General features: G+C 47.1%; 2 protein-coding genes and 1 long non-coding RNA gene across 8 annotated transcripts in view; 1 reads left to right on the forward strand and 2 right to left on the reverse strand.

The window, feature by feature from the left end:
- On the reverse strand, positions 1–6,547 carry LOC135305197 (uncharacterized). Its single transcript, XR_010366461.1, has 5 exons — positions 5,489–6,547; positions 5,156–5,275; positions 1,641–1,810; positions 905–966; positions 1–590 (listed from the first exon to the last, which is right to left on the reverse strand). It is a non-coding gene; the product is annotated as an uncharacterized LOC135305197 (long non-coding RNA).
- A 2,592-nt stretch (positions 6,548–9,139) lies between these two features.
- On the reverse strand, positions 9,140–18,610 carry MED8 (mediator complex subunit 8). 2 transcript variants are annotated; one of them, XM_064428621.1, is made up of 7 exons: positions 18,554–18,610; positions 15,853–15,971; positions 14,682–14,826; positions 14,176–14,316; positions 13,687–13,768; positions 12,559–12,807; positions 9,140–9,607 (listed from the first exon to the last, which is right to left on the reverse strand). In XM_064428621.1, the coding sequence occupies exons 1-7, from the start codon at positions 18,557–18,559 to the stop codon at positions 9,543–9,545; spliced, it is 807 nt and encodes a 268-aa protein (XP_064284691.1). In that variant the 5' UTR covers positions 18,560–18,610; the 3' UTR covers positions 9,140–9,542. The 2 variants fall into 2 exon arrangements, with proteins under 2 accessions (XP_064284691.1, XP_064284692.1); XM_064428622.1 differs by having other exon boundaries at positions 15,900–15,971; positions 18,554–18,568.
- Positions 18,581–21,160, forward strand: part of SZT2 (SZT2 subunit of KICSTOR complex) — a 54,172-nt gene continuing 51,592 nt past the window's right edge. For all 5 annotated transcript variants that reach the window (XM_064428613.1, XM_064428615.1, XM_064428617.1 and 2 more), the window contains exons 1-4: positions 18,581–18,675; positions 18,855–18,980; positions 19,139–19,312; positions 19,659–19,829. In XM_064428613.1, the coding sequence (XP_064284683.1) occupies positions 18,646–18,675; positions 18,855–18,980; positions 19,139–19,312; positions 19,659–19,829 (501 nt within the window). In that variant the 5' untranslated portion in view covers positions 18,581–18,645. The remainder of the gene's footprint in view (positions 18,676–18,854; positions 18,981–19,138; positions 19,313–19,658; positions 19,830–21,160) is intronic.

Consider the following 21,160-nt stretch of genomic DNA (forward strand, 5'->3'; position numbering starts at 1 on the left):
TTCAAGAAACAACCTGTGCTTGCTCCCAGCAGCCTGGGCTGCACCAGGCTCCAGTCTGGAAAAGTTTAAGCTCCTTCCTCCATTTCTTACCTGGATAACAACACACAATTTTCACTCTAACTTTAACGAGGATCTTGCTGGTCCTTCTTAGCAGGGGACCCAATGAGATGGAGGTGGGTGGGAGCCTCTGCATTCCTCCTTTGCACTGTTCCCTCCACTGCTCCTTGTCTCCTGCAGAGCCAAGGGCACCTCTCTTTCCCCTCACAGCTCTGCCCTGGTGCAAAAAGCAGGCGTGGGCTAATGTAACTTGCTGAAGGCACAAATACTGAAGCCACCCTCAGTGCACACAATTACCAGACTATCAGATGGGAAGGTCTGTAAGAACTAAGCAATGGAAAAGGAATGAAGTTCATTGAGAGGTTATGACCTCAGGGATTAGTAATGATAATTTTTTCTGTATGTAATGAGAGATGCTGGTGCAGTGTTGTACCTTTTCTGGTGCCAGTCTTGAAGACTGGCTTAGGCTCACTGTGCACCTGGGTGGGAAGAAGGTGGTTTCAGTCTCTTCAGGTGGCAAGTTTCTCAGTATTCTGAAAATTTAGAAATTAAAAAAAATCTTTGTTTTCTGCAGAACTAAAATATCTTTTTTATCATGCCTGGTTTATATAGTAAATTTTTATTCTCTTATTCAATTAATTTATAACTATGAATTAATTTTTTTTTAATACTGATCAATTGAACGGTGAGAGTTTTATTTGGCAAAAACATTAACATTATTCAGCTTGAAAAAATCTAAAAGAAAATAAAAACTTCAAATTAATTCAGTGAAATTAAACACATAAACAATTGGCCCTGTAATTTTTCAGTAATGTGTTTGACACACACAGTTAGTAAATTTACACACCTTAATACACTTGGGGAGTGAGAAGATGATTTACAGATCCTCCCATCCTTTTCTATTTGATCCTGAAAAACCAAAAATTTTGCATGTCACCAGATAAAAACACTGAATGTAAATTGGCTCTCTAGTGTTGTTTTACCCTTCTCCCTTTCCCTGAGGTTGGACTCTAAAGCAGTATCAACCACAAATTATTGCTGCACACTTTCTCTGCGGCTCCATGGAAAAAATGGTAAGTTGATTATGCTCACAATCACAACACATCCAAGAAATGCTCCTACAGCACCTCTGTCTATACTGACAATCAAAAACAGACTTTGATGGCCACTAAAAGTGGTGAGAGATGACACCACTCAGCACCTAAAGGCCCATTAAATGCCATCATGTCACTCTGCAGTCTCAATAAATGGAGGTGGGCAGGTAGACCATGCCTGGGCATGTGTTCAGGCTGATGTGTTGCCTCCTTCCATGGCTGATACCAAGATTAAGTGACTCACCTTGTGAAAAAATTTTTATTATTTGTGCTGATTACATTGTAGTGGCAGTAAAGGCCAAATACCCCATCACTGTTGCCTTCTTCCCTTAAGCCAAAAGAAATGCTTGCATTCCTGGAATCTGAGCTCCCTATAAGCCCCTCAAGCTACCAGCAAAGAGCCCATAACATTTCTGTAGCCAACAGGCATGAAATGACCCCACTGGAACCCCTGTGTAACACGACCCTTAGATTTACATTTAAACTCACCTGCAAAAAGGCATTCCCTGAGATGGAAGGGGCAGTGCCAGCATCACCTGGGAGCTTGCTGGCACCGTGGTGGTGCACTGCAGCTTTGACAGCAGACTTTCACCCCGGTGTGTTTAATTGCTGGACTTTGCCTGCCAGCTGGGGTGGGCAGCACACATGACTGTTGTTTCCTATGGGGACAGGAATTCTTTGTCAGCTGCATAGCAGCCTCACCAGTGTGAGCCCTGCCACCCATGGGCTGGGAACATCACCCCAGCAATACAGGACACCCTGGGGTCCTCCACAGATGTGCCACAAGTCTCAGCCCACTCTGGACCTGTTAAAGCATCCTTATGTGTTCCTGTGGCCTAGAGGATAGTCTTATGGAATAATGGTGCTTGTTTCAAATCCATCAAATCATGGGGTGGGGGGAGAGAAAGAAGCCGAGCCATAGCCACAGCAAGGTGTCTGAGGATACTAAAAGCCTGGAAAAGCCCATTCTTCAGTGTCTCTGCGCAGCAGCAGGCATGGCAGGACCACCTCAAAGCCCAGAGTGGGCTGGCAGGAGACTGGAGAGGGTCAGGAGGTCAGAAGGTTTCAGGACATGCAGCTCAACAAGAGTCCTTGGTTACTGCACAAGTATTGGTGACTGGCCACAGGCCACACCTTGGCAGAAGAGCTCTGGGAGCTCTGTCTCTTGTCATGAAAACTGCCCCTTCTCAGGGACCTTTCAAGGCTGGGCATCTGGGCACAATATTTCATGGGCACATGCTCCTGAAGAGAGAAAAAGCAGATGATGAGAAAGCCACAGTCCTGATCATCCCCAGAGTCCCCTTTCCATATGAAATAATTTCATTTTACCTCTGTGTTTTAAAGCCCACAAGAGCTGATCATCTCTGGCAACCTGTCCCAGACTGTCTGGAGCCTGAGGGAGCAGCTTGAGTGACTTCTTCACTCAGGCAGTTGGGATTACAGTCAGATTTGCTGACTCGACACCCATATGTCAAACTCCACAACTGTGTCCCAGGGCTGTCCTCCTAACTTGTGGAACAGTAGTGCCATGCAGCTCCATGGAGTGAGCAAAGGTAGAAGAAAAAAACCTTCCCAATTGCTTTAGGCTGTGCTGGGGACTTTCCTGAGAAGATTTTGCCTTGACCTGAAGTGGCCACAGAGTCCTCAGCAGAGGCTGCCCAGGGCAGGGGTCGCAGGTGCTGCACCTCGGCCATGGGGCAGCAGGGTGTGAGCTGCCAGGCGTCAGGCTGAGCACGCTGCTGCTCACTCCACAGGGGCTAAGCCATAGAAAGGATATTGTCAGAGCAGAGGATTGTTCTGGGAGAACAGGCTGCACAAAGAGGAATTGTTTTGCCATGAAATGAGGCCATGTTTAGCTGCAGCCAGGGCTGGGCTTTGCCTGCTTGTCTGGGTTGCAGGCTGGCAGGGAATACTCTCCTCCCTAGCCTGCCTGGCATCTTCTCTGCTTCTGAGGTTGTCCACTGGCACAGTCAGCAGCACAAGTACATGCACTGAGACCCATAATGGGTAGGGTGAAAAAGGAAATTGAGGGATAAGAAAACTTGTGGCAGGTCTGCCATGACCTCCTGCACCTGCCTGGCAGGTCCAAGGGGCACAGGGAAAGGGAAGAGCAGCAGTGGGGCAGCTCCCATGGTGACAGCCTGCACTGTTTCTCCCAGGAGCAAGTATATTCTCACCTCTCCAAAAAGTGTTGTTGATGGCCTCCCTGAAAATGTGTGAGGGGACAAGCATCTTGCACCTGAGCTCCAGCATGACACACCAGAGAGCACAGGACACAGAAGCAAAAGGAAAGGGACCTGCGTCCTCAAAACGCGGGTTGGAAGGCTCCTATAATTTCCTTGGTTTTACTCCCTGTGTGAGTGAATACCAACATTTGAGAGGAATGGTGGATGCACCCACAGCAGTATTCTGTGACTCATTACTTCCTCAGCAGCTGCAGTGGGGCTTCCGCAGCCCAGGGCTGCCCGGCTCCTCCCGCCCCAGCCCCGGTGCTGCCCGGCTCCCTGCCCAGCCCCAGCCCCGGTGCTGCCCGGCTCCCTGCCCAGCCCCAGCCCCGGTGCTGCCCGCTCCTCCCGTGTGCCATCAAGTCACGACCTGATGCATTGTTCTGCAGACAGAGCAAAACAGGTTGTGCCATGATGACGATGATGAAGAGGAAGATGATGACTGACATTGTTTGTCCTGCTGTGATGCCCATGAGAGCCTAAATAAACAAAAACAAGACAGCCAAAATTGGTTCCGCAGCCCCACTTATTGCAGAACATGTTTCTCAAGGGGATGCAAACCGCTCCTGTGTTAGCTACTGCCACGGACTCTCGGGCAGTGCTTTGAAGTCCCGCCAGGCTGCTGCAGCAGAGCAGGAGACAAGAGCTGTCTCTCTCATATCACACAGCAGGACCCCGACTTCAGTACCAAAAATAAACTCCACATAAACATCCGCTGCACGTTTCAAAGCCGAAGTGCCGTGGGAGCAGCACACCTCTGTGCTGCACACCAAGGTGGGGGGAGCCCAAGGCTGGCACACGGCAGTGGGAGACAGACACGTCCCACCAAAGCCACCTGGCAACTGGCATAGAGGGGGAAAGTCTGTGTTCAAAAGAGAAACATCCTGGGAAATGCTACAGCTTTGAAATAGCACCCACAGACAGCAATGCCCCAAAGCATGGCCTTTACCCCAATGTATGGCCAGCAAATAAAAACCTCAATGCAGAAGTACCCTGGGGCACAGTCTTTACTCAGAGGAAAGGAGCTGACATAGCAGGCTGGACTTAGCACCCACTGCTATTTCAGTGCAGAAACTGCTTGGACATGATGGTAGCAAAGGGAGAAGCCTTACAACAAGCAGGTAAATCAATGACAGAATCTGAACAGCAGCGATAAGATAGCTGCTGCAGGAACTACAGCTCCTGCACCCCTGACTTTAGAAAATATTCATCTCAGTCAGAAATATACATGCAGTAATTTCCTTTCTTTAAAAAACACACTCCAAAAAAATTAAAAGGACAAGGGCTTCTCCTTCAGAGGAGCCAGACAGCATGCTTTGCATTATGCTTATGCACAGGGTTACCCCTAGGGAAATTGCAGAAGGTTTTCATTAATTTCTAAGTGCAGGTTTCCACCAAGGCAGTGTTCCTGGATCCAGCCAGAGAGCTGCAGTATCATAGGGACAGTAAATAAACTATGGAATCACATCAGCTTGAACTATTTTTATGGCATGTATTACAAATACATCCAAACATCCCATTTTTTGAGCATGAGCTTTTACCACCACAGCATCTCTGTGAGGCACAAAGTGGTAACATTTTATGTCTAAAATATTTATGCACTTGGGTGGAAAGAGGAGATCCATGGGATTTTTTGAAAACACCTGTGTATTCATTTGTAGGCACCAGCTGTCACATAGACAGGCTCTGCCTCTCCTGGGGCCACCAAGCTCATGCAGGGAGCCTGGGGAAAAGCAAAGACCCAGACTGGGGAGCTGTTTCCACCTCTTGACCACTTACCCTGTGTTTGTGCCTTTGACTTCCAAGCAGTCTCTGAGCTTTCCAGAGGTCAGTAAAGATGCATCTTCTGCTGCTGTTTCCATGTGGTTTTCTCTCCTCTGTGAGCTACAGGTGGAGCTGCTTTGGAAACAATGCAGATGAAAAACTTGGCTGAACACCCTTTGACAGCACTCACCCCATTATCTTGCTTTTTAGCATAAAAAATGTGCTCTGGCTTCTCAATCCAACCACCACAAGACTTCATCTTTGGTCCCAGATGTTTCTGGCAGAAAGATCCTATCCTAGCAGGAGGATGAAAACCAACCCCGAAGCCCACACCAAAGCCTGCCTTACCTGTGGTATGGAGAGTGGAGAACTGAAGAGGTTCCCCTCACTCCTCTGTCCCCCTATCTTTTCAGCTGCTTCTTCCCTCACACCTCACAGACTTCACTTCCACTATAAAGGCTTAATGACATCTACTTAAAAGATCTGTAGGTTAAAAAAACAAACAAAATGTTATGTTTTGCTTGTTTAAACAGAAGACATCTGTGTGCACACCACTGCTTGGGGATGGGACGAGAGCAAACAAGCAGCAGGTGTTTGTCATGCTGATCACTGGATGCAGAGAGATGCAGGGAAGTGGTGGCACCACTCTGAGCTTCATGGCTCCCAGAGAGGATGCAGCTCAGGGCAGCAGCAGGACAGGCTGTGGGCACGACCCAGCATGGCTGCATGTCCGATACAGACTGGGAGCAGTGGGCCTGTGGGTAGCTGGGCAGGAAGGAAAGGCAATAAATATCTCTCTCCTGCATTTGGGAGGAAGCCAGATGAAGCACTCCTGTCACGAGGGTGAAACACTTTCCACTCTAACAGTAACTCAGGAGGATATTAAACAACAGTTGCATAAGGCAAATGTTGAAAACTCTTCAGTCTGGGTATCCTGCATCTAAAAAAATAACATCCATTTTTAAACATCCAAACTATTAATGGTGAGATCCAGTAACACAAGGAAACCTGGAGAAGCTCCAGAGAACAAGCAAGTTGATGTTGTGCCAGCATATTAATAAAGTAAACAGGATGGCTTAGTAAACAGGTGTGTCTATTCAACAGACATCCCATGGAAAATAATGACCAAAAATATGTGATCATATTGATAAAGACTTAAAGCAGAGAAATATAAATACCAATCAACAAGGATTACAGACCATAAACCTGTCAGACTACCATGATAAATTTTTTGGCACTGTACATTCTTCAGTATCAGAGAGCTGGTACAGCAGCCTGTGTGATCAAGGAACAAGCTCATGGGCAGCCTGGCCAAGTGTGAGGCAGGAGAGGAGCTGCTCCCCGGGGAGCTGGTACTGAGCATGTGTTTGCAGCAGGGTAAAACTTGGTTACATGGAAAAAAACTAAGTCATGATGGGTACAGCCTGCTGTCCTGGGTGCCCTTGGCATCCCTGGGGCATGGGGGCTATGCAGCAAATCCCATTGTCTGCACCAGAGCCTGGCAGGTACTGAGGGGAGGTTTGGGGGCCAGAACAAACCTGTGCCCTTCTCCATCACTCTCCTGCACCCAAACTGGAGCCCAGACATCCCAGCAGCACCTGCCATGCCAGGGCTGAGCTTCCTCCCTGCCAAAATTATCCTGCTTGGAAGAGATGAGTTCAAAAGGGATTGGATAAGGCAGGGGAAAAAAACACAAGAGTTCAGAATGGCAGCAGATCCCATGCTCACAGGAAGTGTGCTTCCCAATCACCCACTTGGCCGCTGCCACAGCAGGACACAGCCTGAGCCTTTGCCCTGACCCAGCAGGGTCACACTTTTATTCTGACACAGTGCACCAGGAGCGGTGAATCCCTGTTGGACGTGCAGACCACAGCAACAAGCAGTGGACCATGAATTCCACAGTGACTTTATGGGTAAAAGTCTGGTTCCTGTTCCCTGTTTAAACATTCAATCACTAGCAGCAACTGGATAAGAGGTTAAAGTCGCTCTACATCTGAAATTCCCATTCCCACAATTAGAATAGTGTGTCCTGGTCCAGGGTCCCAAGGGACACAGATGCATAAGGAGATTTGGATGTGAGTCAAGAAATGGAAAACATGCCTTAAAGCAAAAGGGACTTTCATCAGTTCAGTCTGTCTTAAAAAAGGATCAGGAAAGCTTGATCATAATATCTGACTCTGGTACTAATTACTCAGAGGCTCAGTTCCTTTCTGAGAAGATTCACTGACTTGAAGGGAATTAAAGAAATGCAGTTTCAATCTAAGGTGCAACAAAGAAAACAGTTTCTAGAACAACCTACCAGCCACTGTAGCAGGAATACATCAGTTTAAAATCAACTGTTTTCCTAACAACAGTGCTCTAATTTACACAAGAACTAATTCGAGGCAGCCTGTGTCATGCAGGAAGTTACGCTGGCAAGCCTGGGAGCCTGGCCAGACTCCCTGCTTTATAATCTATGGAAAAAAACCTGCCTGTGTTTCCCTTCCTCCAGTCCAATTGTGTGAAAGGTCTGGCCTGCCCCACTGGAGGCGTTTTTGGGAGGCGTTTTGCTCAGGCTAGCGTGGGTAGCAGGCAGCCATGCCCTGCCTGCCTCCCGGGCTGCCCGAATCACTGCAGCCAGCTGCTGGCCCCGAGCTCGGCACTGAGGCATTTTAGCTTTATAAGGAAGCCAGGCTGAGGGGACGAAGCAAAGCAGAATCCTAGAGCTGAGGCTCCATGAATGACGAGTGCCAAATATCTGACACACACAGTATACTTCCTTCCTTTCCAACCAAAGCAAGGACATGAGACAGAGCAGGGAACAGCCCTCCCCCTGGTTCTCAGCACGTCACAGGAATAGCCCTGCAGGCTCTGACTCCCCAGCTTGTTCTTGCACAAACCACTCACACTGGAACCAGTAACCTGCCTCCACACCAGTTCCCTCTGCAGTCAGTGGCATCCCAGAGCCAGGACCTCCACATTCATTAGGAGCAAAAAGCAATTCCACCAGTCTGGCTGGGATGCTGCCACTGCAGCCGCACTCATTTGCAGTGGAGCAGCTTTGCTATTGTGTAAGCTGTTTGTGCTTCCAGCTCAACTTTCTACTTCCCAGCTCAGTGCTTTTCAAGGGCCAGCATGTCAAAATGGGTCAATAACTGCCCTAGTCACAGCTTTGTGGATGGTTTTGTTTTGGGAGAACAGCTCACAGCCTCCACAAATAAGCTGGATCTGATTAGCTCAGAGGCAAGCAGTGCAGGAGCAGCTGCAGGCTGTATCTGCTGAGTGGAGATTTCCTCACCCGAAGATTGCTGACAGATGCTATTGAGTAAAACACACTGCTGGCTTTCAACACAAGTCAGAAGGAAGTCCATGCAAGGGTAACCATAGGCAGGACATTTGTGCTTTAGGATAGTGCTGTATGTACTGACAGGCTCCATGGGCATGTGCATCCAACCCTTTTGTCTCACAGGAATCTCTCATTAGATTATATGCTACAGCCCAATGGCATAAAGTAGAACAGGGATGGCTTCAGTGCCCAGTTCCTAAGAGAAACAGGCCAGACTTCACAACCTGGCCCATCCAGAAGTGTCACAGTCCTGCTCACATTGAAATACCTTTCTGAAGTGAGAAATGAATCATGAAGCAGCTAATAAACTTTATAGAAAACAGAAGCAGAGAAGCATGGAATGAAATCAGATCCAGCTGGGATTTGCTGCAGCATCAGAATACAAAAGCTCTGTGCTTCTGTTCAAGTGTTGTCTTCTTGCTGTGGGCCTTGAAATAGTCCTTCCCAGTAGTTTACTTTCTGGGGTATAACCATAATTGGTTTTTAATGCGCAAAGTGTTTGCTGCTTATGTTTGTACCCTGCTGACTCACTGTGCTACATCCCTTTACACACAGACGTGCAGCTCCAGCACTTGGCCTCCAACATTTTCACTGTGGTTTAGATTGGAGCTGCTCTGTGGCCTTACCCAAAGGGAAATAAGAGTCCTTACAACCCGAGAGACGGACACAGCATCTCACAGTGAGCATAACAAGGTCTTTATTAAACAAGACGGCATAAAGAAAGAACACAAGTGAACAGGCAGAAACAAGGAGCTCTGTGCAGCTCTTCAGGTTCTCTATCAGGAAAGGGTAGTTATCCTCCAGGCCAGACCTGGAGAAGATGGCATCAATACCAGAAACAAAGTCCTCTGCTTTGGCTGAACAGAGAAGTACTTATGTCCAGGAGACATGGCCAGCAGCAGCTCCACACAAGCCACCCAGCACTAAATAAAATCCAGGGAAGGACCTTATAAACCCTGTCTTCCCAAATATGGTATGTGGATATGTGAAGGGACTTGGAAGTCCTAGAAGGAATCCAGGTGGGGTGCCTGCAGCAGTAACAAATGGTGCTGTTCCCCCGGTCTGGTTCATCTCAGCTCATCTCTGATACGGATGCATTGAGGCAGATTTTATATTTGTTTTTATGCCACTCGGCATTTTTCCTGGAGAGATAAAAAAGAAAAAGCAGTGTAAAATCAGTAATATGAGAGGGCATTTGCTCAGGAGCACACAAGATTCCAACAATCCTGTTGGAGTTTTCCAGTTCCACTCCAGGCCCATTTGCTACAGCACCTTCCAGCTTCTGACATACATGATCAATCTCTTTCACAAATTGGCATCTTTCTCTGCTGACAAATCTCCTTGACAGTTCCCGTGTCCCCCTGCTATCCCCTTCAATTATATTATTTTTTCATGCTTAGCAAGGATGTGTCTTTGTCAGGGGGCTCCTACAGGAGTGCTGGGCCTAGTCTCATAGAGGTTGCTGGCAGCAGCAGAACACAGAAGAACCCAGACTGTGTCCACTTCCATTTCAGAGAGTCTGTATCCCCTTCCCTGTAGCATTATTTACAGTCAGGGTGTATATTTAAATTACTAAGCCTCTCTCAGATTTCTTAATTTCTTGTAACCACATCCACCTCTTGGGCATTATTACTCTCTGCTGATACCAATCTCACATGGGAGTGTGTTCAAAGACATCTTATTAGGAGCTTAAAGTAAGTGTAGAGTGCTAGACAAAATTAAGATGATCTGAAAAATAAACAGTGATTAAAGAGCAGCACAGAGGGATATTCAAAAAACACTCCTTCAGTGCCTTCAGATTGAACCAGAAAAAAAAAGGATAACTTCTGAAAGTTAAAATTATAGTGCATCAGGACAAGAAAAGATTTGATACGCAAAAGCCTAAACCAATAAAGATTATTAAACTTTCTCAAACACACCCATAGTGGGTCACTGTCAGCAATGAATGTTAGTTTCTATCAGTTACTGTAAGACATCTATCAGTTACCTGTCCAGTCAGGAGACAAATACTGTTGGATACCACTCCAAAAGCAGCAGTGAACCGAACTGTATGGTTCACCCACATCTGAGACACTGTGAGTGGTTGTGGTGTTCCCAGTCTTGAGAACAACCAGAAGAAGTGCATGTAAGAATGAAAAGGATGATCCAAGTTATAATTTTCACACAAAGTCATATTAAAGAGAATAGGACTTAGCTAAAGGAAAAACTTCTAAAAATAGATAAAGGAGGGAGACATCACAGATTTCCAAAACATGAAAACTAGTATGGAGAAGGTAACTGAGGAATGATTATTCACCATTTCTCAAAACATGGGTAAAAAAAATTGCAATAAAATTATCAAGCAAAATATTCAAACATCAAAAAGATTTTAAGCAAAATGTGGTAAAGCTGTGGGACATACTGCCATAGGTGTTGTAGAAGTCAAAACTGTAATTCAAACAGTAACTGCAAAAATTGACGGCTCCTGGACCCAAAGGTATCAAAACAAACTCTGGCTTAAAATCCCTAAAAAGCAACTGTGGTGAAGATATACTTTCTTCTTGTATCCTTTCAGCCTTGGCTATGGGCACTACCCAAGGCAGAACAGTGAGACTGACCTTAGCCAAAACCCACCACAGCTGCCCTTATCCAGAGGTACTTTCCCCACCACACTGACTGCCTCCCCACCCTGGATACAGTAACTCTGGGTATCCAGCCAGCAATCACAGGAGGTCTCCTTTGTTACCAAATTACAGTGGAAATTACTTTCTAACTCTTACATAAATACATACTTAACTTAGGATCAATACTGTTGGCTCAAGTACACATCTGAACAACAGTCATTATATACAAGCAAGAAAACACCAATTAGGATATCAGATATTCTAAATTGCAATTAACATAAACATTCTGACAGTACAGGGTTAGCCTGCTTAGTCCCCCAGGCCAAACCCATTCCTGACAGCAGAGGATTTTTAAGTAGGAATACCAGAACAGGGCAAGCCTGCAGTGATATCCCTGCAGAATACCTATTCTGCTTCTAACATATTGTGGGTCAGGGTCAAGGAATCAGAGTTGGTATCCTCAGAATGAGATGTCGACTGATTTTTCATTCAGAAGTCTATGTATTTACTTTTTCCATCTCATATAAACATTATCTGCCTGTCACACAGTAGGCAATGTGCTCTACAGTGTAATTATTTAGTATTCAGAAAAATATCTCCCTTTTCTTCTAAATCCACAAGCCCACATTTTAATTGGTGCACTTTCACCAATCCTTCTATATCATGGGAGACAATGAACAATCATTCCTCATTTGCCTGCTGTATATAATTTGGGTTTTATATGCTTCCAGTTTCTTCTCCCTAGCCCAAAGCTATGCCCACTGGCAGAGGAGACATCAGAACCACCCATAAGGCAGATATGGATACCCAATGGATTTACAGAATAGCCTAAAGATATCCTGTTTCTCTGTTCCTTTTCTAGAAACTCCTAGCATTTAGTTTGCATTTCTGCCCCAAGTGGATACCCAATTATTGTCTTTATAGAACTCTTCTATCATAGATGTATTTCACAAACACAATTAACTAGGTTAGAGTCCAGATGGTAGATGTGTAGCCAAATTTCTATGCCTAGGTATTGCACTTTATATTCAATGTAAATGTCATCTACTGCTGTTAAGTAAAGTCACTTTGTATAGGAAATCCTTCTAACTTTTTAGAGAAAACTTTCTCTTCTTACATAACTCATTACCATCAAACTTTTCCACTTAATTACCTACCCACAACTTAAATTTCACAGGAAAATGCCCAGTACAGATCTCTGAAAATTACACTGTGATCTCTCTTCATATTGATTCCTATGTTCAGTAAGTCTATTATTAAAATAGTATTGCAGTGTAAGTTAAGAAGCTGAAGCTGGTTGGCTGGGATCCACCTCACCCTCTGAGCCAGTTTTAAACAGGTATTACTCCTCTATAATAACCTGACTCATGTCATTAAGCCCGAAAGGAACCTCATACTTAGTCACATTTAAAACTGGGGAAGAATCTCTACACCTGCATTTGTCTTTCTTGGTCTTTGGATTTCAACAGATCTCAGATATGGAACTTTACCTGGCTGCCCTGCTGGTGCCATCTGCACTCCTGCCAGCATTGGCTGCTGCTGAGCTGGTGCACCTGTCATGGGGACCTGCTGCATGCCTGAAGCACCTGCAATGATGGCACCAGCTCCTGGCTGGCCCGACGGCACAGACGCCCCAGAGCCTGGGGGTCTCCGGTTTGACAGCCCTTTCCCAAAGGCCACAGCTGCTACCAGGGCATTGGTATCTGCAGGGTTGAAGGTCTGCTTGTTCTGCCGTAAACCTGTAAAAAAAGAAGTTAGTTTGGAAGTTATTTTTAGACTTGGCAATCAGGTCTAAAGAGTAGCATAGCTGGTCCTGAATTTACTTTTCAGCTACTTTAGTGCATGCAATAGAGATGAGTTTCTTACAGGCTGTCCTACAAGAGTCTCAGCAAGGTCAAGGAAGCTGCAAAATCAATGGACACTGGTGATCCAAGAGCTTTTTCACTGAGAGTAGGGCATAATCTGCTTATGGAAGGAGGGTAGAGTGAGCTAACTCCTCCATGCCCATAAGAAGCTGCCACTAAAGGTTATTGCATGCTGAATCCTACAGCAGGTAACACTGAGATTCAGATAAACAATAGCAACACTCCCTTTTGGAAGCTCACAAGCAATGTGGTGTCTGCAAGTTTTTTTGCCACACATGTGCCCAGTTATTCCCAGATAGCAGACAGAACCTGTGCTCAGGTCCTGTGCCAAAGATGAGACTAAAAACAATGCCACTGCCTTTATGAGTAGTGTGTGGCACTCCTGGGAATAGAAAAGGCTGGCCATGAGCCTGAAGCACCCATTATCTAGACAGGATCACACAAGAGCCTGCCAACATGGGGACTCCTTCAGAACATAGCTAAAGGGTTTCTCATTAACTGCTGCTGCACTTTCACAGCTATTTTTATTAATTAAAGTTGATTGGGAAGTCTTCTTGGCAGATACTTATCACTTCCTCAAAGGCGGATATGTCAAAGGGCTGGAGTGACCTTCCTGCCATGCATAGGTCACACAAGGAAGACACGTTGCACCCACAGCACTGTTTCCCATACTTCAGTCTCTCCAACAGACCTATTTTGCCCTCAACTCTCTCTACTTAAACCCTGCACCCCACTTCCACCTCAGTGACATACCTCCACTTTCAGACTCGCGCTCCTCCTTACTGATTTTCTCCAGCAAATTTGAGCACATTTTGTTCAGACTTTGGATCTGTTTCTGCAAAATGAAAATTGTCAGGAACTGCTAGGATACCTCCAATTCAGTACAAATCAGCAAGACAAATGAACAAGCTTTCCCTTCCCCAGATCTGTGTAACCAAATATAAGTGTTTTGGTAGCTGAGCTTAGAGTGCCCAGTAGTAAAAGCAGGAAGCCACTGTGGAAATGGGATAGCCTTCGCCTCTGACTGGCTGGAGGGCACCTCCTGTGAACAGCCAGAGCTGGATACTCTTGTGAAACTGTGGCGGAAACCAAACCTCAGCTACGGTCAGCTGGAGAAATCTCAGACAGGAAAGAACACAGAAGAAAAAGAAAATTGTCAACTGGAAGGGTGGAGGAAGCAGTTAAAGGGCATCTTGTGACCTAGAGGTAAGAGGCAGAAGTATCAAACCCTTCTTTACCTACCTGTGCTGCATCAGGGCTGATTCGAGCTGCATCTGTGATCAGCTGCTTCTCCTGCTCCTCCACCTCAGGGTCGGGCTTGGTTCGGAGATGGTCGGGCACTACTTCATGGCTGAACACCGGCACGCGCCCCTCTGTCTGCCGCTGCAATGGTGGCACAAGCCTCACTCAGAGCCTCTTCCTCCAGCCCAGCACCAGACCAGGGCACAGGCCATGGTGCTGAACAAGGCTACAGGGAAAAGCTTGATCTGAGGAGCATTAGGAAGTTTCAACAACTTGTCTAGGAATTTGCACTGTGCCTGTTTAGTAACAGCAAATTATTTATTAATAGCAACACCTCCTGTAAAGTGTATCCAGTGCAAGTGTTTGGAGGTGAAAACCCCACAGCAAAGCAGCTCTCAGACAGAAGTACTTCTTGCCCTTTCTTCCTTTGCACCCAGACCAGCAGAATGCCCAGCTGAATACTCAGACACTCAAGCACTTTCTGATACTCAAGGGACATGTCTTACCATGATCTCCTCATCGCGGTCTGGAGACAGCACCAGGGGGATGATCACCTGGTTTCGCAGGAGTGGTGTCTTCTCATGCTTTAGCACTTTATTCAAAGTGTTCAGCTGTCCTGAGAGCAATGCAAAGCTGTCCAGAACAGAAGGCCTGGAAAAGCAAATAAAGAAGACAGAATATGGAAAAGGGATGCCACACAGGGCTTTTCTCTCTTCTTCACTCAAATGGCTGAGGAGCGAGGAAACAATACTATCCGTCCTCAAATCAGTCTACTCCAGACAGTAAGCAGTAAAACCTATGGCTGAATATGCAGGTGTGGACAAACCCCAGCCCTTACTGGAAAAGGCTCAAATGCAGCAAATACCTCAGGGACATTACAGGCAATACCACTGAAAGTGGCAGTCATGTGAGATTTCAGTAACACACACAGAAGCACTTCTTTCCTTTCACTACCTCTCCAGACATCTGGAGCAAGGTCTAAGAAACAATTTCATTCCTAAGCAGTACAGCCAGGACAGAAAATATTTATCATTTGGCTATCCGGACTAAGAAACAATGAAGCTAAACAACTGATAATCTTTTCAAGAAGGTCCTCTTCAGCTTGGTCACTGTGCCAGATTCATCAGCTCTCCTGCCTCCTGCAGCATTAACTACAAATGTTAACTTGTCTGTGAAGCTTTGCTGCAGTGGCAGACACTAAGATACCATATAGTTTATTAAGCTGCAGCTATAACATCTTTTTGCTCCATATTCTCCAGGAAGAGAATGCCATCTTGCAAGGCTCTCAAACTGTGTGGTAAAGCAGAATCAGCAAAAGACAAAAACTCACTTTATATCAGAGCCACAAAAAGCCAGAAAAGGTCAAGAAATGCAGAAAGAACCATTCCTCATTTTATAGTGTATGTGGGTCTCTAAGGTCTTTCATCTGAGAACTTCTATTCACTGCAGATGCAAGTCTAGTTCCCATAAAATGTCTGGATTAAAAGGTGTTAGCATACTCTACAGCATGAAGCCAATGGATTTCAACTGGTTTTCTGTGGAAGATGTGTAATGGTTCCTCCAGCACAAATGTAAAAAGAAAATTGAAACCTATTGACAAGAAGCTAATGTTTTTTAATTAATCCTTTGAGCCAAGTCTGAAGAGCTCTGGCAGCGATCAGCAGTGAGACACTTTACCATGTGAGTCGGTCATACTCGTTCTCCAGCTTGTAGATAAAACTGACCAAGGAGTTCTTCAGGTCAGCCACCTGACTGATGAGTGCCTCCAGGGTCAGCTCCAGCTGCTTCTCCTCTCTCTAAAAAAAGACAAGACAGACAAGGGAGGAGAACAAAGACATTGTGAATCCACACCCATGCATCCATGACCAATCTGTTCCACAGCCTCCTTTTCAGAGGAAGCAGAGGCACTGGAGATAAAAATCCTATTATTTCACACTGACCCCTTTCCCTTGGGTCAGACTACTTAGGCAAGAGACTTGTGCCTGAGACAAATGCTTGGCCAGCTGTCCTGCTAAAGATCTAGATGAGTGTCTGAAGACATCATCACTTACAGCTGCTTTTCACCACATCAGGCAAAGTCATCAAAACTAGCTCGTGCCACCTTTGTAAGCCACTTAAGCTAACCCAGATCAAAGATGATTAGCATTTCCTCAGCCTTTTCTGAAGCGGCTGTGGGTGCTGTGATGTCTTCATCCAAAACAGTCTTTGCAAAATGAGTACCAGGATTCAGGGACTACCGAAGACTCCAGTTTGCGCCATTCTTTACTTTCTTTCTGCCCATGTGACACTTCCAGCTGCCAAGGAAACTGGCAGCTCCTCCTGGCCTTGAGCCCCATGGGCTGCAGGAGGCCCTGCCCTGCTGTGACACAGACTGGCACTGTACCCACAGTACTCACCTCCTGCCTTTTGCTGGGATTACATTGTTTAAGAAATCTTCCCCACTGACATCCCCTTCTGGGTGAGGGAGGATGGTGACAGACAAAGTGTCAAGACTGGGGAGTGTTGCTGAAGACACAAACTCTTGCAAAATCCCTCTAAACTCTTATCTATTCTAACTTACTCATTCTACAATATTGTGCAAAATATAATTAAAGTCCCAGCCCTAAGGAACTGCTCGTGTAAGTTGAGAACTGTACAATAATCCATGAGGAGGGTGGGACAAAGCAATCAAATAATAGAAAGGGAATACCGACTGGAAAAGCAGATAGAGTGACTCACACTGGTGGCATGCTTGCTATTGGGTTTGTTGTTGCTCTGTTCAAATACACTGGCCCAGTGTAAGCTTCGTGGAGAGATTATGAGGCACCTTCCACGTTCATGAGAGAACAACATTATTCTATTTTATTTGTACTCTGACAAGTCGGTAACCACTGATGGGACTTCATTTCACTTTAACAACCTTAAAACAAACAGCTGAATCAACCTTATTAAAATTTTATCCCCAGCCCATGGAGTGGACTCATGAACAGACTGCTGCTGGCTGTTCCACCTGGAGATAAAAGCACTCTCCTTCATCTTGTAACAGGACTAGTCGGTTCCTGTCCAATTAAGAAATGCGCCTGCAACAGTTTGTGTGCACTGTGTTTGTGCAAGGAGGTTAACTACTGCTACAAGCCGGGCTGGTAGCCAGCGTTTCACTGCAGAGGTGCCAGGCACATGCACCCACGGCAATTCCCCTGGCCCCCTGCCCGTGCTTATCCAAGAAGCCCTCAAGAGGATGGATGAAACCCCATTGCACAAGGAGCGCTCTCACGGCAGCAGCGACTCCAACCCTCCTTCCCCAGGCTCTTCCCAAAGCCATCGGGAGCTGGAGGCAGATACGAGCTGTGCAATAAGCACACAGAAACACTGACCAGAGATTCCAAGGAATGCTGTGCCTCCCCAAGAGGACGCTTTGAGCAGTTTGATAGCAATGTTAAACTGGCCCGAGGTAGCAAAGGTAGGGCTTATGGCAGGGGTTCTGAAGGCCTCCTGATATGGAGCAAGTGAGAGGCAAAGGTGAAATTCAGAGTAGGTAAAGGTAAAACAATGCAGGCAGCAAAACAAAGGAGAAAAAAAATCCTGACTGGCAAAACAAAGGGGGAAAATACCCCGATGACTTTCTGTACACAATGGCATTATCTGAGCTGATAATGTCCTAACTCAACAAGATCTCATGATTATCTCAGGGTAACCCATGAAAACATCTGCCCAATGCTGGACAGGCAGTCAAGGAAGTAAAAGCGACCACAGGAGTCATTAGGAAAGCAACAGAAACTGAGCATCATTATGTCACCACATAAATGCATGCCTCCTTTGCATCTCGAATATTACACGTCACTCTTGTTCCCCCAGCTGAAAAGGAGTAGAGTAGGAATATGTACTGATAAAGGCAACGAGCATGATGAATATTCATAGTTTAAAAAAAACCCCAAAAACAAAACAAAGAAAACCCCAGTGAAAAAGCAGTAAAAAGACTGGAATGACTAAGTGGCTGAAACAGGGAGAGACAATGTAACAATCCCCATAAACGAGGAATAGCGGGACAACCGGTTTTCACTTTCTTTTCCAGCGGTACAGCCAGGACAGCTGTATGAGGCCAGCCGGCTGCGCTTTCCAACAAACCAAAGGAGGCGGATCTTTACAGCCTGTTAACCTGCCCGCAATGCTCTCTTCTTTGGGTAATACGGATGCTACAAATTCACAGCACTTCGTAAGACATAAAACACTAACATTTCATTCAAGCGGGACCGGGGCACGCGGCCCCACACCCGCTCGCCCCACAGCCGCAGAGCAGCGAGGGGCTGCCGCACAGCAGAACACCGCCCGCCCAGGCTGCCCAGCCCCGGGCGCGCTCGGCCCGGCTCGGCTCGGCACGGCTCCGCTCCCCGGCCCTCACCTGCATGGCGGCAGCGGCGGCGATGGCGGCGGCGGCCCCGCCCCGTGGTCCCGGGAGAGCCGCACTTCCCTTCCGGGGCGGGCCGCGCGAACATGGCGGCGGCCGAGCGGCCCGACGGGGAGGTGGGTACGGGCCGGGAGCGGGGCCGCGCCGGGCCGGGCCGAGCCGAGCCGTGCCGGGCGCGCAGGGGACACGGGCGCCACGGGGAGCAGCGGGGCCCGGGCAGCCCGGGGCGAGCGGCGGCGCGGGCGCTGTCCCGGGCCGCTCCGGGCTGACCCGGGCCGCTGTGCTCCCGCCGCAGGTGGAGGAGGCAGGGCACGTGTTCCTCCTGATGAAGAAGGACTACCGCATCTCCCGCAACGTGCGGCTCGCCTGGGTGCTCAGCCGCCTGCACCAGGTGATCCGGGCCGTGCCCGAGCCCGAGCTGGTGAGTTGGTGCCCGGGGCTGGATGGTGTCCCCGGGCTGCTGCTGCACCACTCAGTAGCACCTGCACCCTGCAGAGCATTTGAGCCCCTTTCCTTTTTCTGGTTCCTCCTTTGGTGTGGCTTGATGTTCTGCCATGTACCGTTTGCTTGTTCTGGCAGGGGAAGTCAGAGAATGAGCTTGATGTGCTCAGCATCCTGCCTAACGGGTGGCAGCCAGACGAGCCGGTCCAGCCCAGGCCCTACCTCCTGGTCCCCTCTACACGGGTCACCTTCCTGGCCCGCCAGTACCGATTTGTGATTGAGCTTGACCTGAGCCCTTCCACGGGGATTGTGGTAAGAGCAGAAACTGCCTCTCTCTGGAGTGTTCTGCACGAAAACAGAAACACATTTCTGTTTGTTGAGAAAGGGTTTACTGCTCTCAGTGTCAGTCTGAACTTTTGCAGGAGTCTTGCTTTTCCTGGAAGGGAGCCATGCTGTGCCCCTGGCTGGGAATTTAAATGGCAAACCTGTTTCTCCATTGGATGCTTAATGTGTGACTTCTGTTTACAGGAGTTGTCACTTTAATCCAGCTGCTATTGCAGAAGGATGTTGGCTGTTGGCTCTGTGCAGTGGGATAACCAACACTGAGAGTGAAGGTCCTAGGAGATGAAAAAGCTGTTCTCTTTCTCTGTTTCTGTAGGATGACTCAACGGGGGAGATAATTTTTGATGAAGTGTTTCACGCCCTTTCCCGATGCTTGGTGGGATTGTTAAGACCCTTTCGTATCCCTGGTTCAGACATTATCTACCAGCCAGAAATCTTTGTCACCATCCAGGTGTATTCCTCCATCATTGGCCTGCAGTCCCACCAGGTAAAGTTCAGCTCTCCCTTGGCACGGCGTGAGCAGCTCGCCGTGCTGTGCAGGTGTCCTGTGAGCACAAGGAAAGTGGGGCAGCTGGCAGCTGGCCTCTGCTGTCTGTTGTGCTGCAGGCTTGTCTCGCTGAAACACGTGGCCTGGCACGATGCAGAAGTTGTGTGAGCAACTTCTCCTTCCTGGGCAAGAAGCAGAGGTTTCTCTGGAGAATGCTGCCCTCAGGCATGATCTTAGAATTGGGCCACAGGGAATATTTGCCTCATGTCGAATGTGTGCTTGTTGTTGTTGTTGTTCTTGTTTGTTGTTTTTGTTTTAAATTCTGTTTATTAATTCTTTTTGCCTGTTTTAATTGGCTTGAAGCATTCAAGAAGAGCTTGTATGACCAAAAGCTTGTCTGCCTGTTCCAGCTCTGTAGCAGTGGTTAATTTGAAGATAATTGCCTCTTCCTACAAACCTTGTTCTTTTTGCACTGGTCTGAATATGCTTCTTCTTGCTGGAGGGAGCAGCCAGCCCCAGTGTTGAGATTTATCAATGAGATTTTGCTTGTGTCATGGCAGGTCTGTTTAATAAATTTGAGTCTGGTTTATGGGGCCAGTGTTGTTTTTAAAGTTCATCCTTGATCTCTTCCACCTTACAGTATTTTCACATGACTTATGTGTTTATGGTGGTGTATTTCATCCCTTTGCTAAGACCAGGGGAAGTGCGTGGTAACAGGAGGAGCCTGGTAATCTGTGCTTGTTCCCTCCCTGCCTAAGCCTTCTGCCAGGGTTTGTGTTGTACCTGAGGAGTGTGGCCATCACTTTGGTCTGTTCTGAGGTGCTGCTGGAGTAAGTGTAGCAGGAATTTCTCCATTTGCCATTGATGTTTCATGTGTCATCTTGTCCAGCAGTCCTGTAGACCCTCATGCTGTGCCTCAGTTTCTCCCCTATTTACACTATATTGAGCACCCTGAAGTTGCTACACTTTTCTTCTTTGGACCTCCCTAAATTCCCACATTGTATATGAGGCCATGAACTGTGATCTCTGAGAACAACTGGATAATTCTGTTTCTTTTATGGAGGAAAAGGCGTATGTGTGTATCGCTCATCCAGGAAAGACTCTGTGGTGATCACTTATTTCTCCTGTGTCACTGTGAGGTCTTGCCCATATGAGGCTGAGGGATGTGGATAACATGCAGCACCCTACCAATCTGCTGTGGTCTTTGTCTGCATGTTGTATCTTCTTTGCATCTGGTTGGGGACAGGAATTGCCTGTCACCAAGGTGACATCTATAAACACAGGTGTCATGCCTGTCACTCTGGGGAGTTTCTGTAGTGGCAGGCTTACAT

Source organism: Passer domesticus, chromosome 7 (assembly GCF_036417665.1).
Source record: "Passer domesticus isolate bPasDom1 chromosome 7, bPasDom1.hap1, whole genome shotgun sequence".
In the NCBI taxonomy this organism is placed as follows: Eukaryota; Metazoa; Chordata; class Aves; order Passeriformes; family Passeridae; genus Passer; species Passer domesticus.

What these genes read in the sequence shown, in the direction of transcription:
- MED8 (XM_064428621.1), bottom strand. An exon ending in ACCGCGATGAGGAGATCATG is followed by an intron (nt 14,317 to 14,681) that starts GTAAGACATGTC and finishes CCACCATTGCAG; the next exon opens with CGGCAGACAGAGGGGCGCGT. An exon ending in GCGCGAGTCTGAAAGTGGAG is followed by an intron (nt 12,808 to 13,686) that starts GTATGTCACTGA and finishes CTTTTTTTACAG; the next exon opens with GTTTACGGCAGAACAAGCAG.